Source organism: Bolinopsis microptera, chromosome 7 (assembly GCF_026151205.1).
Source record: "Bolinopsis microptera isolate Bmic1 chromosome 7, MBARI_Bmic_1.0, whole genome shotgun sequence".
Taxonomy (NCBI): domain Eukaryota; kingdom Metazoa; phylum Ctenophora; class Tentaculata; order Lobata; family Bolinopsidae; genus Bolinopsis; species Bolinopsis microptera.
The window spans coordinates 2,608,251-2,629,592 of NC_087078.1; the positions used below are offsets into that span (position 1 = coordinate 2,608,251).

General features: G+C 39.7%; 2 protein-coding genes across 3 annotated transcripts in view; both read right to left on the reverse strand.

Moving 5' to 3' along the window:
• Positions 1-2,977: 2,977 nt before the first annotated feature.
• LOC134818478 (uncharacterized) lies at positions 2,978-4,002 on the reverse strand. Its single transcript, XM_063828061.1, has one exon. It carries the CDS (start codon positions 3,881-3,883, stop codon positions 2,987-2,989), a length of 897 nt encoding a protein of 298 aa, XP_063684131.1. The 5' UTR covers positions 3,884-4,002; the 3' UTR covers positions 2,978-2,986.
• A 263-nt stretch (positions 4,003-4,265) lies between these two features.
• Positions 4,266-21,342, reverse strand: part of LOC134818475 (mucin-5AC-like) — a 112,959-nt gene continuing 95,882 nt past the window's right edge. The window contains exons 2-8 of one of the 2 annotated variants that reach the window (XM_063828058.1): positions 17,365-17,481; positions 16,848-17,108; positions 16,237-16,342; positions 8,558-8,680; positions 7,998-8,057; positions 6,970-7,052; positions 4,266-6,759 (exon numbers count right to left, since the gene is read on the reverse strand). In XM_063828058.1, coding sequence (XP_063684128.1) covers positions 4,773-6,759; positions 6,970-7,052; positions 7,998-8,057; positions 8,558-8,680; positions 16,237-16,342; positions 16,848-17,108; positions 17,365-17,474 — 2,730 coding nt within the window. In that variant the 5' untranslated portion in view covers positions 17,475-17,481 and the 3' untranslated portion in view covers positions 4,266-4,772. Of the gene's footprint in view, positions 6,760-6,969; positions 7,053-7,997; positions 8,058-8,557; positions 8,681-16,236; positions 16,343-16,847; positions 17,109-17,364; positions 17,483-21,342 lie in introns of both variants that reach the window. The other variant, XM_063828057.1, reaches the window with a different exon arrangement.

The window sequence follows — 21,342 nt, forward strand, 5'->3', positions numbered from 1 at the left end:
TCTAAATGATTAATCTTGTGTTATTTTGACACAATAGCTATGTGTAAACCTGAACACAGAGGGGGAGGGATTTGGCCGGATAGTGATTACGTAATATACTTGAACTATGTGTAGCTATGTGTAAATCTGAACACAGAGGGGGAGGGAGTTAGCCAGATAGTGATTACGTAATACTTGAGCCACACTTCCTGTTACAGCACTGCAGGTGAATCATCTCAAAGTAAGTATTCGAGCTGGTGGTTAACAGACTATTTGTGGGGAGGTGATGGGTAAGTTGTTGATAAAAGCAAAACTAATCAGCTTCTAGTAGAGACCAATCATATTCGTTAATAGTTGTCACGTGACACGTGTCACGTGACAATGTTGATAATCTCACACCGAAAATATAAGTCAATAAAGAATAGTTTTAAATCCACACTTGAATTGTAAGACGTCGTGCGCGGCAGGTCTACAACGTGTGACAACACTTCCACTCTTTATCTATCTTATCTACATAATATAGGTATAATTACAATAATTTTGCACAAGTTTTCATGTTATTTAATATCCCTCATCAAAATTCAACAAGCTGTAAATAAAGTAATAAATCACATTTCTTGTCATAAGACAGGTCTTACGGTTTACTGTATACGTCACACGTGATCGCACACGCCACACGTGACCACACACGTGTGGGATCACGTGATTACACGTGTCTAGGGACTACGGGTGGAAGATGAATAATTGATATTCCAACAGCATCTTGTTCCCTGCATTGTGCTGATTCCGGGAAGCATTTTGTTTACGCTCTCATCATTCTGTAGGATGAGATATCGTTCATTTAAAATTGGGTAATTATAGGCCTGTCAAGGATTTCAGCCTAATTAAGAGCTGATCAATTGCAGCTAGTTGTGCCATATAAGGGATAACTGAGGTCACGTGACATTCAGTCCTATCACGTGACCGCTAATCCTATCACGTGACCTTGATTCGTAAAGCCTCGGGCACGTGATCACATTCGTAACGTGTCGTATGCCGACTAGGAGATTTTGTGACGTCACCAGAGCTGAAGCTACTTGATCAGGCCTTATATGGAATAATATCGTGTATCGGGTGTAATTGGACCCAATTAGAGCAGCTGAGCGCTCAATTATAGCAGCATCTGGTACCACCTTCTGAAACCCAGCAGACAGCTGGCCCAGAGAATCGAAATTAGAAGGATTTTTTATTGATGGAAATCGAAGCGGAAACCTTGTAACCCTATGTTTTCGATGACGCCGAACAAGATTAAACAGGTTATAATTGTCATACTCTCGTGTAAATTGCTCTAAAACGTGATTGAAATTGTAATGATGCTATCAATTGTAATACAGTTTTTACATTAAGCTGAGCGGCGTAACGGCTGGCATTCCTGGGCCGCACTCATCCCAGATTGTCATTCCGCCGCAGCTTCAATTTATCTGGATATTACAGCCTGGGGTCCCCAGGTAACGACTGGAACCGCTATATCTGCCTAATCTCAGCTATTGTAAATAACGAAGCCTGTGATCCGCACATCAGGTATTGACCACATTGAACGGGCTTGAATCGAACAAGCCGTGTTATTAATATTAAAGATATTAATACCAAAAATCGTATTACTAGATTACCTTCTTGTCATTTGTGCGAAGTGCGTACTCTTTATACTGCAGTTTGAAGTGCATTACAGAGTTAATGTTATGTGTATTATACAGTTACAGTTATGTAACTGTTGCACACAGTAAAACTTACTGCGATCGCGCTGATAAGAAGTGAACTGATAAGAGTCGAGTAAAATTGCAACGTAACTAAAATCAATGTAACACCGCTATATGAGGAAGGAAAACCATGCGACTCATGTCGATTTAATGCTGGCCGAGGTTTCAAGTTTGATATTAAGTCATTACAGTACCAGTAAGGGTGCATCCCTCTGATCCTGATCAATTCGACATGTTCATAGAATCACCTTTGGTGACGAAATATCCCTGCCACCAGCAAGCAGTCAAAAGAGCGGTGGCACTGATGACAGAATCAAAGCTGAAGTGTGCTAACAAAGACATGAAAGCAGGACACCACATTGTTGTCTCTGAGGAGAGGCAACAAAATCCAGGAAAACAGAGGAAGTTCAAAAAGCTAATGAAATGATTTATTAAAGGGGGGGGGGGGGGGGGGGGGGGTGTCACGTCCGTCTACAATTGATAGCATCATTACAATTTCAATCACGTTTTAGAGCAATTTACACGAGAGTATGACAATTATAACCTGTTTAATCTTGTTCGGCGTCATCGAAAACATAGGGTTACAAGGTTTCCGCTTTGATTTCCATCAATAAAAAATCCTTCTAATTTCGATTCTCTGGGCCAGCTGTCTGCTGGGTTTCAGAAGGTGGTACCAGATGCTGCTATAATTGAGCGCTCAGCTGCTCTAATTGGGTCCAATTACACCCGATACACGATATTATTCCATATAAGGCCTGATCAAGTAGCTTCAGCTCTGGTGACGTCACAAAATCTCCTAGTCGGCATACGACATGTTACGAATGTGATCACGTGCCCGAGGCTTTACGAATCAAGGTCACGTGATAGGATTAGCGGTCACGTGATAGGACTGAATGTCACGTGACCTCAGTTATCCCTTATATGGCACAACTAGCTGATTTTATTTGAAACTTTTACAAAATAGCAAATATACAAATGTACAGCAAGTCGAACAAACATATAAAATGGGCCGAAATGTATAAATGCTATAAAGCGTGGGTCAGTGAAACAAGTACAGAGGACAACTTTCAAAACAGGAGTTTTATGGCCGCCCAAAGTCTCAATAACATCACCTCCACCTAGTAATAAAATTATGAAATATGAAAAGTGTGAAACAATCAAATAATAAAATATTCAAAATATATAGTTGTCTCTTAAATACAGATAACGTCTGAAAATTCTTAAAATAATCATCACTCCTTCATATACTGATCATTGTCCGAGAGTGTAACTCATGATGACTTCTTATCACGGCTACATACCTTCCCGTACCGGATGTAGTGGTCGAGATGAGTCTGTTCCGCCCTCTTCTTCTTCAGGTCAGTGACCAGATGCTTCCTTGTTGCTCGTTCTTCGCTGGATCTGTCTGGACATATCCATACATCTTTGTGCGTCTCCCTCAGTCTCCCTGTTTTCATCAGAATCTGATGAACCGCTGTTGAGCTTGGGACGGTGATCTTGACTGGTCGGATAGCCGTACTACCTGGCCTCTTCCAACCGACTCTAGTCGCTTCGAAGTGAGGTTTCTCCCCGATCTCCTCCAAAACTGTGGTAACTAGCGCTGGAAGCTGTTCTTCCTCCTCTTCTTTCAGCCCAAACACGATCAGGTTCTTGCTCCTGTCCTCCTCTGCAGCCACACTCTTCATCACCTTCTTCAGGATTTTACTGTTGCAGACCGTACCACTTGCACTGTTCTGTTGAACAGCTGCACTATAGTTCTGAATCCCTGACTCCACCGTTGTTTGGACTGTCTCCTCAACAGACGTCTTAAGCAACTGAAGTTGTTCATCCTTCTGCACAAGCAGTTGGCCCTGCAGTCTGATCACCTTCTCTTTGTCTGCTAGTGCTTCCGTCTTGAAGCACTCGATGATCTCCTTCAAGAGATACAACTGACTATTCTGCCGACGAACAAGGTCTACTGCATTCACAAGCCAGCCTGACAGAGTCTGTTTATCCTTAGTCTTGATCTTTTCACGACTTTCGTAATCAATGTCACTGTAGTCCATGTGCAGGTCTTTTCCTAACTGACTGGACCACCTTGCAACACAGCCTTCCACATCTTCCTGTTCATCATAATTGAACTCCTTGATTAACTCCTGGGATCGGGTCAAACTTGGGTCATCCGCCATAGTGTACTTGTATAGTAATGTACAAGTACACACGCAAAGGTAAACTACGCTGTAGCAGCAAACTGAACTTATCGCAAATTTACAAAAGATAAGAGAGCTCGATATTTGCAACGTAAGCTACACTGATTACACACATGACGTGCAATTGATGACACTGATTACACACATGACACTGATTACACACATGACGCTGCAATTGATCAGCTCTTAATTAGGCTGAAATCCTTGACAGGCCTATAATTACCCAATTTTAAATGAACGATATCTCATCCTACAGAATGATGAGAGCGTAAACAAAATGCTTCCCGGAATCAGCACAATGCAGGGAACAAGATGCTGTTGGAATATCAATTATTCATCTTCCACCCGTAGTCCCTACACGTGTCACGTGGGCATGTAAAAACTGTCATTATAACACGTCATGAAGTACTGTGCTATTCTCAAATATTCGACTAGCTAAGGTTTTTATAATGTTCAGAAAAATGTTTTTAAATTATACATATGTTACATCCAGAGCGATGAAATCATCACTGTACAACACACTTTATCTAGCCACGAGGTACTGCAGATAACATAATTAATCACTGTAAATAATAAACTAGGGTATCTTTACGTCATGAATAAGATCATCGCAAGTTTTAACGGTTCACATTAATCACACCAAACAGATAATAATAATTGTTTAAGAGTCATTATTTGATCGGTAAATCTTTGACAAGACACATTAATGTACATTTTTAGGAGATTCACACGCAGAGACTCATCTTCTCTATATTGCTTTTTACTCCCGAAGGTTTTTTCACTCCCAAACGTGACTAGTATAGTTGTGATAACACTTGTTTCTATTTGTCTCTGTTATGTCCTGAGTTTACTAATTAGTAATTAGTAATTAGTAATTAGGGTAATTACGTCCACGTTTCTTGACAGGCTTAACCCTCTTTTCAGGATCACAACAATTCTCAGCATCCTCTGACGAAACACTCTCGTTCAGTTTAGCTCGAAGTCGAGTATTTCGGCTGAGGATGGGTGCGACCTCAAACCCGGAAGGAATTGTACGGTACATTGGCACAGGACCAAATCCAGGTGGAGGATTTATCTGGGATGTAGGCTCAGCAGCAGAGAACGCTTGCGGAGGAGTTATCTGTGATGTAGGCTCAGCAGCAGAGAACGCTTGAAGAAAGGCAGGGTGAGGGGGTGCAGGTTGGGCTGCAAGAACGGCAGCGGCAGAAACATTATGAGTGCGGTTTGTAGCAGATTGAGCTGCAGAAGCTAATGAGAACGCTGCGTTTATAGCATCTAGATTTGAAGCAGTGACAGCTGCTGTTGGAGCTGAAGTCAGCGCTGTTGGAGCTGAAGTCGGCGCTGTTGGAGCTGAAGTCGGCGCTGTTGGAGCTGAAGTCGGCGCTGTTGGAGCTGAAGTCAGCGCTGTTGGAGCTGAAGTCGGCGCTGTTGGAGCTGAAGTCAGCGCTGTTGGAACTGAAGTCTGCGCTGTTGGAACTGAAGTCGACACTGTTGGAGCTCTACCATAACTCCCATAATTAGAGAGTAATGTTGTAATGGAGCTAGAGGTAACAGAGGTTGGAACTAGGACGGTACCTGATGGTACGGTACTGGTACCTGTTGGTACGGTACTGGTACCTGATGGTACGGTACTGGTACCTGAGCGGCTGCCATGTCTGGCATTCCTTTGAGAATTGTATCTTTCTGTATCCTCTTCCTGTTTCCTCTCCGTCTGTTGAACAGAGATAACTCCGTTGTAAGTTCCATTTTGTTTGAGATGAGCGTCTTTCCCTCTGCTGTTGAAGGAAACTGGTTTCCTAGGACGACTTGTGGTGACACAGGAAGTCTCCCTATCTTCAGGAGTCGAACCAATGATTTGGTGAGAAAGCCCGGTTGTGACCGGGCCAGGCAGCAAGCCCAAGGCTAAATTGGTGACTCCTGAAGAAGGTCGCAAAGGTTGTTCCGTCTTCTTGGAATCGAAACAGGATTTTCTTGCCGAGAAGCTGCTCCCAGGTCGTCTTGGAACAGTGGGAGGTATGAAAGTGTCCTGTTGTACACCAGGTGGTGTTGTTATCTCCTCTACAGGAGGAGGGATGGAGTGTGGTGATCTGACTCTCAGTCTCGCAGAGGGAGGGGACCAAGATCGGTTAGATGCACTGTCTTCACTGGTATTGGAGTGGTTTTTGGACACCTTGAAGAAGTCAGGTGTTAGTAACCCAAGAGGGTTATCTTTGCTCTTTGTTGAACTGCTCCTAGTTGCTCCTGAACTGCTCCTAGTTGCTCCTGAACTGCTCCTAGTTGCTCCTGAACTGCTCCTAGTTGCTCCTGAACTGCTCCTAGTTGCTCCTGAACTGCTCCTAGTTGCTCCTGAACTGCTCCTAGTTGCTCCTGAACTGCTCCTAGTTGCTCCTGAACTGCTCCTAGTTGCTCCTGAACTGCTTCTAGCAGCTCCTGAACTGCTCCCAGCACTGGACTGAGAAACACTGCTAGGAGGGGAGCTCCGGCCCCGCCCTCTGGATTTAGGACGAGCTGAGGATTGAGAGGATTCTCCGGGGAGTTGGATGTAAGCAGAGTGGGAGGAGGATCCGGAACTACTGGATAGAATGCTCCCGTCTCTGGAATTTGGTCGTGAAATGTGACCGGAATGATGACCGGAATGATTAGAGAAATGTATGCTCTGCGCTTGAACCTCTGAACGACCACTCGTAACTGGGCCTAGAGGCGAGATTATCGAGGGAACTGTGCGGGTTTTGCTTCTACAGTCAGCAATGCTTGGAGACAGACAGTCTGATACAGTACCCAGGTACTTCATCGCATTCTTCCGGGCACACCCTGTCTTATCCCACGCTATCTCTACAGTGTTGTGATACTCGCACCTGTAGTGAAATGTTGTGTGAGCTTGTAATATCATTAGGATGTTCAATCATGTAAATATATATTACATATAAACCGCTAGATACACTCAATTAAACTCCTTCTCGTGTTCCACTGGGGTTTTATAAATGTATTTATGCGAAGAAACATAATAGTAATTAACAGTATAAGTAGCAACATAATAATTAACAGCATAATTAGCAACATAATACCTGAAGTGTGCGTTGAGATCATTAGCGGAGCGCGTGAGTAGTGTAGTGAACTGGGAGAATGTGGGAACACCTCCGTGTAGAACCTGTAAAAACACTGTTGAAGATACATTCTATAAGCGTGGTTGATGAAATGTAACACTAAAGGCATCATGTAGTCTCCAGGCTCGACAAACCCCGACAAACCCCGACAAACCCCGACATATCCCGACAAACGGGGTTTGTCGGGGTTTGTCGAGGGGTTTTGCCTCGGGCCCGCCGGCTACATGAGGCCTTCTTGTATAGTGTTTTTCCACGTAAAGCTTGATGACTCCGTCTCGGCTTTTTGTTCTGAGACTCAAAAAAAAAAAAAAAAAAAAAAGCCTCCAGGCTCGACAAACCGGAAACCCCGTCAAACCCCGTCAAACCCTGACAAACCCCGACAAACCCCGACAAACCCTGACAAATCCCGACAAACCCCGACGTGTCAAGATATGTCGTATCATGTCGGGCCCACCGGCTACATGATGCCTCACTAATCATTACATACATTCTTACTGTATGATGATGAAATTTGATACTTTGACATCTTTTCAGGTATATTTAGGAAGAAGCGGTCATCGCGACTGTTCAACAAACATTTAAATTTATCTATTTTTGGAAGCTCGATGCTTACCAAGGTAACATTGCATGTGACATTTACGATGATTTAATCTTGTGGTTTAAATTGTAGAGAGCGGTGACGTAACCTATTTTAAATATAATACATGTTAATTCATTTTCACATAACTATGGTTCTGCTGTGAGCTGAGTTAAGAGTGATACCCTTATGTCTATGAGGGGGCTAATAACCATTGTCTCTAAATCAGACTGGCTCTCAAATCGCATACGGGTGTATGTAATATAACTCTACCTGCTGCCATTTGCAGGGCTATAATTAAATTTTAAATTGAATAACATCCTCAACGATTTTATATTAATGTTATGTTTCTGAGAACTGATATAAGACTTATTCCCACTTATTATATAACGAGTAATGTAAATAATCTCACCCCGCTGAGTTGATGAAGTCTGGTAAGTGTGTGTACCAGGAAATCTTCCACCATCAACACCTGGTTAGGTATGTTATTTTCTAAAAATAGAACAGTTTGGTTCGTGATCTAGATTACGCTTCTAAAGTTCTAATGAACTCGACTACAGGTGAATATATAAATAAATGTTCATTTTCATTCTGAGATAAGAGTTACGTCACTCCCCCTCAGCTCCAGTATTCCATTTGGCTTATAATATAAAATGTAAGATAACCCATAATTATCTAGCGGGTGCAAGAATTTTATACAGCATTTCCCAGTAACTGAATACGGCTTTGTTAAAATATTTCTGCATAATCTCGGGTATCACGCACGTTACAGCTTAATAAATGCTGGACTAGCTTAGTAGCAAATAAAAGATCACCTTATTATTCAGATGGGAGCCCTCACCGGGCTAAGTAGCTAAGTGCCAGCAGAAAATAAGTAACTTTAAACAGCAATATACTGGAGAACCAATAAAATATTATCACTGTCTAGAAACAATGCAAAATAGTAGTACTGTCTATAAAGAAGAAACTAACCCCAATGTTAGCGAGGATTTGTCCAGCAGGATTGTCTTGAAGCCAGTACCAAGAACCTAGCACTCTGTTCAGATCCTCCGACCTACACAGCAACAGGGGACTCCCTTCTAACTCACTCTTCACCTGGAACAGTAACGGTTATTAGACAGCCATTAACTGGTCATTAACCGGTTATTAGCACATGTTCACGTGTAACTGTGTATCACGTGTGTATCACGTGTGTATCACGTGTTGTGTGTATCAGCTGCACTTGTCTAGTTAGAGATGTAATTATGGGCACTGCTCAGTTTTAGAAGGTATAAGTATCAGGCTTGTTAGTAATTATCATAGATCGTGTACGTGATAAAGCTGTTTTGAGATGCACTTTTTACTTTCAATGGTTACGGTTGGAATTAGTATAATATGTATAACTTTACTCAGCAGTACGGCAAGATAAGGGGTAAACGTTTATTTTAACAGTAAAATTTATTCCACATAATACGATATACATGTATTATGGAATGATAAGCATGTGACCAAAGTGTCTGACTCAACACGTTGAGATGATAATTAGTGAGAAAGTGTACACACAGTACTATACTGGAATGTGGGTGTTGATAATAGTTGATAGTGTTGAAATTGTAGCCGTACAATGTATTATAATAAAATAATGATAGAATTGAAACTCATAATTATTGAAAAAGAATCAGCAAGTAACATGAATAACAGAAAACAACAGCTACAGTTAACAAAATGTTCATTTCAATTGAGATCTCAACACGTCCTGTGAACAGTGGTAACCAGGTAACCAGGTAACCAGGTAACCAGGTAACCAAGGTAACCAAGGTAACCAAGGTAACCAAGGTTACCAAGGTAACAAAGGTAACTAAGGTTACCAAGGTAACCAGGTAACCAAGGTAACTAAGGTTACCAAGGTAATAGATCCAGAATCTGAATCTGAATCCAGATCCAGATCTTGTTACCCACCTAGCTCGGTCTATAATTTTAAACTTACAAGAAAATGCGATAGTAAACCAGCAAAACATAATAATTGCGTATATAATTGTTCCTCCCTTTAAAAAGTGCAAACTCGAAAACAATTTGTTCACAAAGAGCAAGTTAACAAAGATCAAGTTAACAAAGATTTAATTAACAAAGAGCAAGTTAACAAAGAGCTAGTTAACAAAGAGCTAGTTAACAAAGAGCAAGTTGACAAAGAGCTAATTAACAAAGGCATAATAAACGTTCATCACATCCTTGGGTGTGTCCAAATTCCTGTCTTCATGTTTAAAACAAATATCTGACATAGTGTCTCGGATACGCTTATTCTAAGATGTTGATCTCTTTTTTCTTTTCCCCTTTTTTTACGTGTTTTATATCAATATTTTAACTCAGCTTTTTTTAAAATTTTCATTGACATAATGAGTTGGTCTTTCTCTCAACTTCATTTGTCTTCCTGATAGCATCATATAACCATACTTCGAGCAATGTTGCTTTTAATCAGGTCACTGAATGTCCGAAGATTCGTTGTCATCCTGTCTACTGACAATAGTATTATTCTGTCTATTCTGTATTCTGTCTAGTGAGGGTGTTTACAAACTGTCTCCACCTGACCCACATTGCTTGCATTACATTCTTGTAAAGCTTGCTGTGAAACACAGGGTTCAGGAAGCTGTTCATTGGGATCACCACCAGTGCAAAGATCTCAAATACCAGCTCAGAAGCTGGTTTCGAGGCGATGTACTCGAAATACAGAACACTGAGAATAAACGGTATCCAGCTGAATAGCTGCGATCCGATTATGAGTGCTACTTTCAGTGTTAGTTGGGATGTGACCGAGTTGGGCCCTTCTGCCCCCGCGACAGGTGGAGCTACAGCTTTAGAATAATCTCTCTGCTTTAGAATAATCTTAATGTATGCAACACTGACCAGTCCAAGTAGGATCACGAGAATGGTGCAGTAGAGGAGTTTGTAGAGCTTGTAGTTCTCCTGAGATTTGAATATGTTGTGGACACACAAGCCTGTATTCCCGTAGTAGCTAATCTCCGTGACATCAAAGATATGCCCTTTAGACGTAATCTTGCTCAGGTCGCTGATCATTCTGTATATATCATCATCTTCTTTGTGGAGCATCTCCTTGTGGACCAAAGCAAGGCGGGACCTGTTGATTGGATTTACACTGAAGAAAGGATTTTCACCTAAGTGCGTGAAGAAGATTTCTGTTCTGAAAATGTCTTTAATCGCTGTGACCGGCATCAAAGGAAGAAAAGAGTGTAGTAGATTTAAGATATTTATAAATATGGACAATATGACGATTGTCCTCTTTTTAATATCAACCAATATGCCCTGGCAGGACAGGAACCTTGTGATACTCATACAAGCTATAAACATGAGTGAGCCATGAGATGAGAAGGAAAACAGGACCCCCAGGCAAGAACAGTATGGACTGGCTCTCCAAATTTTTTCAATTTGGCAGTAGTCACCCTCGAACTTAAGGACTAAAGTGGCAAGCACTATGCAACACGAATAGACTCCCGTAAGGGTATCATGAAAGAAAACATGAATCAAAAACACTTTGTCGATCTCTTTGACTTTTGATTTACATGCCATAGTGGAGCATTTGTAGCCTTCTCTAATATTTAGGAAGATGGTCACGGTTCCTATGATGATTGCAGTAGCAAAGACTAGATTAGATTTTACAAGGAATTCAGAAGAAGACAACCCACCAGTCTGGCAGGTTCCACATTCGTCAGTTCCATTGGCGCAATCCTTCACGTTATCACAGACTTTATCCTCTTCTATCGACTCAGTCGTCAGGTTAGGACTGCAATAAAATCTTCCTGGACATCCAATTTCGTCTGCATGGTTGCCGCAATTAATCTCTCCGTCACAGAGTTTGCGCAGGAAATAGCTTTCTGTCCAATCCTCCGTGTCGCAAATGAATTCATAGGGATGAGGGTATCCCATAACGATGTGGCTACAGAACCTCTCCCAACCGTTCTTGACCTGACTGCAGTTGACTCGACAATACTCTGCAAGATCTGTTAATGCGATGTCAGTTGAAGTGTCCAAATTGTAAAAAGCGTCTTCCAAACAGGAATCAATAGGGTTCAACACGTCCCAATAATCTTCGGGATCTTCACATTTGTGATAACCCGTTTCAGAGGAGAAGTCAGGTGAAATTCTTCCGTCAATTTTAGCATCGCAATACTGTTCTGGTTCCAAACAAATCTTATCAGTGGTCTGTAGGGAGGAAAGAACAACGAACTCAGAACAAAAACACTCATCAGAGCCATCAGCACATTCCTGGACACTGTTACAAAGACTATCCAGTGCGATACAGCCCGAACCATCTGCACAGTAGAAAACCTCCGTCTTGTTACCATGGTCGTTACCATGACAATTACATTCATCGGTTTGGCATACCGAAACACCATCACAGATTTGTGCCGAGCTCATCAGCTTGCAAGACCAAGTCACGTTGTCAACATCAAAACCAAGAAGTTGTGAAAAGTCTTCCATGATAAGATTCCCGTGTGTTTTAGAAAGAAAGGAATCAAAATTAAAATCACAAATAAGTTGGTCGTCATCCTTTGAACCATCCTCGGTAATCTCTAGATATTTAGATCCCAAACGATCCCTTTTAAAGAACAGCAAGGTTTGTTCTAAACAAGTATTGTACAGATCTTCCTGGTCCGTCTCTATTTGAGGCTGACCAGCAGCGTCATCACCCAGGTGTGTTAGTTGGGTAGTTATCCTGATTCGCTGAGTATTGGCTGTGACAAATAGAAGAAAAACCTTAGCTGTTAATATTCCCACCAGCATAGCACAAATAAGATGAGCATCGCTAAAAATGAACCAAAACGCTCACGACGCTCACGATATTGCAAATTTCCATTGGTTCTTTGTTGCTCATCGATTAAAAGAAGCTTTTATAATTCAAATTGCAGCTTCTTGATAAAACATTAGGAGGCAGATGGGGGGGGGGGGGGGGGCCAATGGCATAAAATGGCATAAAATGGAGACTTTTTCTATGGAGAAAATGGAAAAACCCATGAGTAATTCTCCATTTTCACCATTTTATGCCATGAATAATAGGCACTGCACTGATAAGTGAGACTTACATCCTCGAAAGTCGAAACAAGCTCGCACTGCAAAGGGGAGACCTGCCTTCCGAGATCGCATTACCAGGGGGAAGCCTCGAGTCCAAATTTGTGTATCGAGGGGTAATTTTCTAAGTCAAAATTTTTCAAATTTTTTCTGAAAACCGCTTTTCTCCACGTTTCATGCTACCCTGTTCATTATTTGCCGAAAATATTTTTTCGGTTTTTCGAAGTCCACACCTTCCCCTCGATACACAATTTTGGACTCGAGGTAATTCGATCTCGGAAGTCAGGCCTCCCATTTGCAACACGAGCTCGGAATCGGGAGCTCTGAATACGGGAGGTACGTATCGAAAATGACTCGGACCGAACATTTTCTAAGTCAACATCTTCAAAGTTTTTCTGAAAACCACTTTTCTCCATGTTTCATGATACCCTGTTCATTATTGGCCGAAAATATCTTTTTTTTTAAATAATTTTTCTCGAAATTCTAAATTTTTCAGGTTTTCAATGGCATAAAATGGCATAAAATGGCATAAAATGGAGACTATTTCTATAGTTCTATGGAGAAAATGGAAAAACCTATGAGTAATTCTCCATTTTCTCCATTTATGCCATTGGCCCCCCCCCCCCCCCCCCCCCCCAGGCAGATGCACCGGCGCGGTGCTGATTCTCCTTCGATATTATATTTCAATAAGGTGTCCTTTGTTTAGTTATATAGCTCAATCTGGGGAGGGCAACCCTATCAACGCCCAATGCTCAAGATATTGTAAATTTTGTTTCTCATCGATTAAATGAATTTATGATTCAAATTGCAGCTTCTTGCTAGAACACTAGGAGGCAGATGCACCGGTGCGGTGCTGATTCTCCTTCGATATTATATTCCAATAACGTGTCCTTTGTTTAGTCATATAGCTCAATCTGGGGGAGGGCAACCCTATCGACGCACAATGCCCATGCCCATTTGGACATAAGCTGAGGTAAAAATGGGCAATGGTGTCCTGCTAAGTTTCCTTAAAACCAAGAAAGTTCTTGGTTGTCTAACTCGATTCAAGTGGCTTCTGATTTACTTTTAAGATCATTCTCCTTTGTTGCTTAGTATCAAGTATGTCCCATATTCTATTATTCTAGTTACTAGTAAAACTAGCACGTGGCCTAGGCATCTACTTTTAGTGGTCCCGGACCTATGCGGCAAGGTTGTTCGAACCTAACACTACTACTGCGTAAGTAAGGGAGGGATTTCTAAAGTATTTACTTCAAAGAAGAGCTCTTGAAATTCTCTTCTTCATATCACAAATAAGACCAGAATCGCTACATCATGATATATTTAGAATGGACCAAAATGCTCTTATCTGGTGAGGTGGTGATATTGTATTTGATTGGTTGAACTGTAATACCCCTTTGTTGAGTTGTTGCTCCTCGACTATACAAAAAATATATAAGGGACAATAATTCATATTTTTGATGAGCCGACCGAAAAAGTTAAAGATGAACTTCTTTGAGAAATTCGAACAACGCATACATTGTTAATCCTTTTTAAATCCAGCTTACGTTATGCAGGATGATTCAAAAAGAATGTTGGGATTTTAAGAAATGATAAAACAATTTATATGTAGGACAGCAATAGCAGCAAATCTGGGGAAACTTTGAAATACACCACTTTGAAGCATTTTACCACCCCTTAAAAATCACAAATTATGAATTCTAGTAATCTGAAAATTTACATAGGTCCAAAAATGTCATAGCTTCATGATAGTGCAACGAAATAAATCCCAGAACATTTTGGTGCTGAGTTAGGTGGTTAAGTAGTCGAAATATGACTGATTTGTTAGTGGACATTTTTTTGTACTTCTAACACTCAAACCCTTACTTCACTGAAGATATGAGTGTTACAGTTAAAATTGATGGTCATTATTGAACAGAAACGGTTCTTTGACACATAGTTGAAGAAAGAAATTAAAAAGGTTAATAAATGTGGTCTGTGGAGTGGTTTATATGTGTTTATGTTACAGTGTATGCGTGCGCGCGCGCGCGTACTTAACCATCTGTAGGCCAGCATATTTAGTTTATGCTTAATTTCTTTATATATTATGTCACCACTAGAGTGCCCAATACTTTTAGTGAAGGTGTAATGTAAAACGGTTAACCACCAACTGTGGTATATCAAAAAACCCCAAAAGTGTATGCGTGCGCGCGCGCGCGTACTTAACCACCTGGAATGGCACAGCATTGAGATATCACCATAATTCCAAAAGCAGAGTACACCATCCAGGTGCCCAAAACTTTTGGCTATGGTCCCAATACCATAAAACCTTAGATGTGGCCATAATGTGGTTAAAACATGTTGATTTTGGACCTTCGGTCAACAGAAGCCATCACAAATTAACCATTATTCAGCACAATCTGACCTTTTGGTGCCTTATTTTGTTTTGATATTTGATTATGAGAGATAGCTGAAGGATAATAAGTGATTTTAAAGATAATGCAACAAAATGTGTGGCCGTATGGCGGTTAAAACGACCAAAAACACTGATTTTGGTCAATTTTAGACCTTTATTAACCATGATGGACGCAACATAGGACTCAGCAATGTTTCTGGTCATATAAATGAGCAGGTAGTTATATCTAGATAATGTAGCATAGCCAGCTATAGCTTTACAAAGCTAATATGTGCTCTAAAAATGGTTAATTAGTGCAAATATAGGGTATTTTCGAGACATTTTAACCACCTTAGCTGCACATTGATCGGAATGCATGAACTTGGGGTCAATTATGCATTTGCAAACAAATATACACTCATTTGGATAGCAAACCATTATCTGAAGTTCATATTGTGGTTAATTTTCACTTTAATAGATGCCTTGTTCAACAGCCTAGCAAGTAATATAGCCCTTTTAACCACTTTTATGACAACATTTCTTGAAAAATTTTATCAAGACCTTCAAATGTCCTTTGTTGACCATAAAATGTTGACTAAAATCATTAATAATGTTTTGATTGGTGGTTAACAACAAATTTTGACATGTTAACCATCTTTTTAGCACTTTTTACGAATATTAACCACCTCAAATCAACCATACTATTAAATTGCACATTTGTGATAAAAAATTATCATCCATGCACAAATGAACAACCACCAGTTATACATCTATAATCAGAGCAATATTTATAGCTCACCGTTCATCTTCAATTTAACCACCATTAGGACCACAAAATGCCCCCCATGAGGTTTGAAAACTTTTGTGATAGTTGCACCATGATATGATCTCAATATAATGACTACTCAGTTTATAATATCATATCTCAAAATGGTGGTTAAACCTAAAACTGGTATTTTAACCACCATAGTGGCCACATATATGACCCATTAACCACAATTATTCAACATAACCGTACTGCAGTGTTTTGTGCACCAGAAAAACATCACTCCAACATTGAGATTAACCACAATGAGCTGCAACATAATGTTGAAGTCAACATACTCAAATTGTGTGAAAAAAGTCAATGTCCACCAAGTTTCCCCAGATTTGCTGCTATTGCTGAGGAGTAAACTTTGTAATATTAGATGCAAGCTATCAATTCATAAACTGTAATAACCTCTTGACAGAGCACTTCAAGCTGTATTTTGCTGGTCCTGTTTTCATGTAGATCAATTCCGTGCACCCTTTCACATGCTGTCTTAGCATCTGCAGCGAACCCCTTCCTGAAAAGGTTATGATTACTGTAAAGGATATTATTTCTTTCAAAGAGGAATATGGATCGTTCCAATTATATCTAATTAATTTTTGTTCGTATCTACTTGAATTTAGTTGTCCTAAGTGTGGCATATGTCAGATTTATTTGTTTAGTAATTTGACTCTTTAAATACAATTTAAATCGATCAGCCGCGCGCTGAACCAGTGTTGCACTAGGTAAAAATTGTGTATATTTTGTTCATTTTTGAGTGTAAATTAATTTATTAATTTATCACAAATTATTTTATTATAATATAACCACTTATGTGAAATGGTTATTTTGACTTTAAATATTTGAACTAAATATGAATTGATTGTGGGTATAAAATAAAATTTGTTTTACTAAAATTTGTTTTACTAACAAGAAGCTGAACTAGTTACTTCTATACTACACTACCAGCAACTATAGTAACTAACTATAGTAACTAACTATAGTAACTACAGTAACTTCAGTATTTAACTATAGTAACAAACCTCTGAGCTCCGTAAGGAATGTTAGGAATTCCACCATAAAACTGGCACCGTTCCAGCTCCAGATCCTCAAGACACCCCCTAGCAACCCCCACCTCTGCAGGTAGGGATAACCCGTCCCCGTAATCCACGAAAGACATGAAGTCTAGGACTGCCACCTCCGTTTGAAGGAGCTGGCCCAGGGTCAGGGAGGAGATGCGCTCTCTGTACCGTTCTGCCTCCGTACGAGCACATTGTTTCTTCAGACTGTTAGTTCGATCACCGCTGAAATAACATACATTTGCTCTTAGTCAAAAAATCACTGCTATTTTATTTATAGATCTTCTAGCGGCAATTTTGATTCATTTATTGACCGCTTTGACAGTAGTTTAGGTAAATTGGACAATTTTAAGTAAAAGAACACAAATGCTATTTTCTTGGAGACTTTAATTAAATGTTAACCTGTATGAAATAAATATATGGGGTTCAAACGAGTAAAAGAATACATTTTTTGCCAAAATATTCTCGTTAGGATACTCACATAGCCATGACCATAGTAATAGGAGCCTCAGTGTCCATCCTCTGACTGGAAGTCTCGTGTCTCCCGAATACATAGGGTTGCTGAGCAGATCTCGGTAGGTAGACCTCCATTGTAGAGCTATTCGATATATTAGTTGCTGTTATCTTACAAGATCTCAACTTTTGTCTGTTAGCTCTCATAATATCTTCTTTTTCTTTTTTAACTCAAAATATTATCTTCTTTTTTCTTTTTTTAACTCAAAATATTATCTTCTTTTTTCTTTTTTTAACTCAAAATATTATCTGACTTTAACTTCTGGTTCACCTTAAGCGCAGTTTTCAGATTTGAATTGGTTTTCAAATAATATAGACAATGAGATAGAAGCGGAACACAATGTCATGCTGTATAATATGAGTATCTTGATCAACTAAATACATATTATAGATTATATGATAAACATTTTGAATAAGTCTTTTTTAATTTAAAAAAGTAGCGTTCCTTAAAAAATAAGAAAGCATAGCCGCATAATTTCAGTCCGTGAACCTGTCTAACACACTGGCTAGTACAAATCCATCCACCCCCCCCCCCCCACTTCACCCCCTTCACCCTCCCCTCTCTACCCTGATAATAACGGAAAAAATTAATATTTTAAAGGTCGACAAATTAACCACTTGCACTTTGCCGTTTTCTGACAAAGGTGAACTCAAAAATCAGAGGTTTTTGAGGGCCGGCGATTTGTTCTGATGGTTTTCAGAGACAGTTTTTGACCCAAAAAAGAAATTTGGATAAACCAAAATCCTGAAGCAGAAAACGAATCCCTGTCAGAAAACGACAGCACCATAACACGTATTCGAAACGAATAATTTTTTCAATGCTGTATAACAGATTTATAAATAGCTTTACACTGCCCAATAATAATTAATAATTTAAAGAATTATGAATATATTTAAAATCAGTATTAACTACAAAAAAGTAAAAGATACAATATAAGTATAATAAGGATAATTTAAGATAACGAACTAACCAAATCAGTCATATTATTGATGGAAAGCCTAAGTGTTTGAAAGCATACAGAGGGACCGGGGACCCCTATCAGGCTCAATTACTTATAAATCATGTATTGCCGTCATACGTTGAGAACCCTGGAAGCTTTGGTAATTGGTTTAATCAAGTATTTTAGCCAAGTATTGATATGAAATGACAAACCTATCCTCAATATCATTGGGTGTAAATAAAACTGTAATTGAGCCATTGTAAGGATTTTCCACTATATATTGTTAGTATCCGTTGGAAAATACGCTGAATAAATACAAAACCTTGTAAAACCTTATAATTTTGACTGTCAAAAGTTAGTTTTAGATATCAGGACACTTACTTGCGTTTGTTTGTTAAAGGTTGCAAACTTTGTTCTATGCTATGTCTTTGAAAATCTTTACGGCTTTGACGTTTAAGAAGGATGGCCTGTGTACTCGAGGATACGGCTGACTTTACAGGTGTCGATAACATCAGCAGAGACGCAGTAAAACAGTTAGCTCTAAAACGAGTGGAATGGAGGAACATGTCATGTTACACCGTAAAAGAAATGTGTGTGATGCAGGCCATTCCAACGACTAGGAGGAGACCTCTTCATGTAGCATGTATGTTGTGTAGTACACAGGTACTAAATGAAAGGGCCTACTATTTGCTGTTAAGATTTTAATGTGGCTATCTGGTTTTTCAGGAAGGAAGGACGGTTATTCTCTGTTTAAATGACAGGTTTAGTCAGTTAGCACCACAAGAAAGTATATGATTTATGGATTATGGAACTTAATAAAAAGGGAACCGAGGCATATTAAAAACAAAAATATCTTTAAATACTTAGGTTTTTTACTTTTTTTTAACATTAAATGTTTTTAAAAATATATAATTTCCTTTAAAAAAATAAAGTTAAACAATTCCCTTTTAAAAAATTCCACGTGACCTATGCCACCTGACCTATGCCTCGATGCACCTGAGTGCATTTACCGTGCGAGAACCACCTCTTTCCCCTCGTCGACCTGTTAAATAAAAACGTTTTATTTAGAAAATTTTGAAAATGGAGCTCACTGTTGAATGTTGGGCAAACTGCAAAGCAGGATTAACTAAACCTAATCTAAACTGGAATTTAGAAATTAATCCAATATGTTAAGATTAAAATTTATTCATAATTTTTCAAACACATTTAAATAGCACGAAATTCGAGAATGGGGACATTAAACTAGATAATTTTACCTCTGGTTTTCTTCCTGTAGTTCTGGTCCACATCTGTTCGTGTTGTATGTCTGGTAACCCTTCGTCTCGTAACCCCTCGTCCCACCCATTCCCCTGATACATCATATTGTATTCAATCAGCTTAAAATCAGAGACGCTTGCAACATGAACCAGTACGGTATTTAACTTGGTGGCAATCAAAACAATGTGAGTCACTGAGTCATGCTATTTAGTGAATTTATAAATGAGATGATGATATGAGTGACTCTTTAACAGTGACTGCTAAGCAGTCTCCAATAATAAACATTTGCTGCGGGCCCAAAGACAAAAATTATTTGTTTTTGAAGTTTTGAGACACAAGGCAAAGTTAAAAAACGTTGTGTTGCAGATTGGTTCTGTACTAGACGTGATGGCACAAATAATATGCGGCTTAGTTTTATAACGTTACTTGACGGAACATCCTGTAACGATGAATATTTAGCATGAAATGAAATGAAATGAAATGAAATGAAATGAAATGAAATGAAATGAAATGAAATGAAATGAAATGAAATGAAATGAAATGAAATGAGGTAATCAAATCATGTGTAAAAGTGAACAAAAGTATAGCAAAGTATAAGGCAAAGACAAAATTAAAACATCTTTTATTGTAAACGACACTAAACTAAACAGATGCAGAAACCATACAATACATGTAGGTACAATAAAGGTCAGTACAGTGACATAATCAATAAAGAAAGAAACAGATCCTAGAAAGGTAGAGATCAAGACATAAAATGGAGTGCGGTAAAAAATAAAAGCCAAGGTGTCTTGCAAAGTGAAGGTACCGTGTATAGAAAAGAATATATGATTTAAACTTTTCTTTAAAGATGGTAAATTAGCTAGATTATTACCTCTATTACGTTGAGAGCTAGAGGTAGTGTCCATAAAAGAATTCAGAGGGTTCAACCGACGGTTGCTAACATTCGGTTCTTGGCCTAAAACTCGGTAACATGGGATATCATCCGTACTATCAGTCTCCGTTCTGAATTCAGGTGCTCTGCCAATTTGATCTATTTCAGGTGCTCTGCCGGTTTGGTCTAATTCAGGTTCTCTGCCGGTTTGGTCTATTCCAATTGCTCTGCCGGGTTGGTCTATTTTAGGAGCTTTGCCGGTTTGGTCTATTTCAGGTGCTCTGCCGGTTTGGTCCACTTCAGGTGCTCTCACAGGAAGTCTCAGCAGTGTATGTCTGGGACCAAGGTATTGGTATATTTCAGGTGCTCTGCCAATTTGGTATATTTCAGGTGCTCTGCCGGTTTGGTCAATTCCAGGTGCTCTGCCGGTTTGGTCTATTTCACGTGCTCTGCCGGTTTGGTCTATTTCAGGTGCTCTGCCGGTTTGGTCTATTTCAGGTGCTCTCACAGGAAGTCTCAGCAGTGTATGTCCGGGACCAAGGTATTGGTATATTTCAGGTGCTCTGCCAGTTTGGTATATTTCAGGTGCTCTGCCGGTTTGGTCAATTCCAGGTGCTCTGCCGGTTTGGTCTATTTCACGTGCTCTGCCGGTTTGGTCTATTTCAGGTGCTCTGCCGGTTTGGTCTATTTCAGGTGCTCTCACAGGAAGTCTCAGCAGTGTATGTCCGGGACCAAGGTATTGGTATATTTCAGGTGCTCTGCCAGTTTGGTATATTTCAGGTGCTCTGCCGGTTTGGTCAATTCCAGGTGCTCTGCCGGTTTGGTCTATTTCAGGTGCTCTGCCGGTTTGGTCTATTTCAGGTGCTCTGCCGGTTTG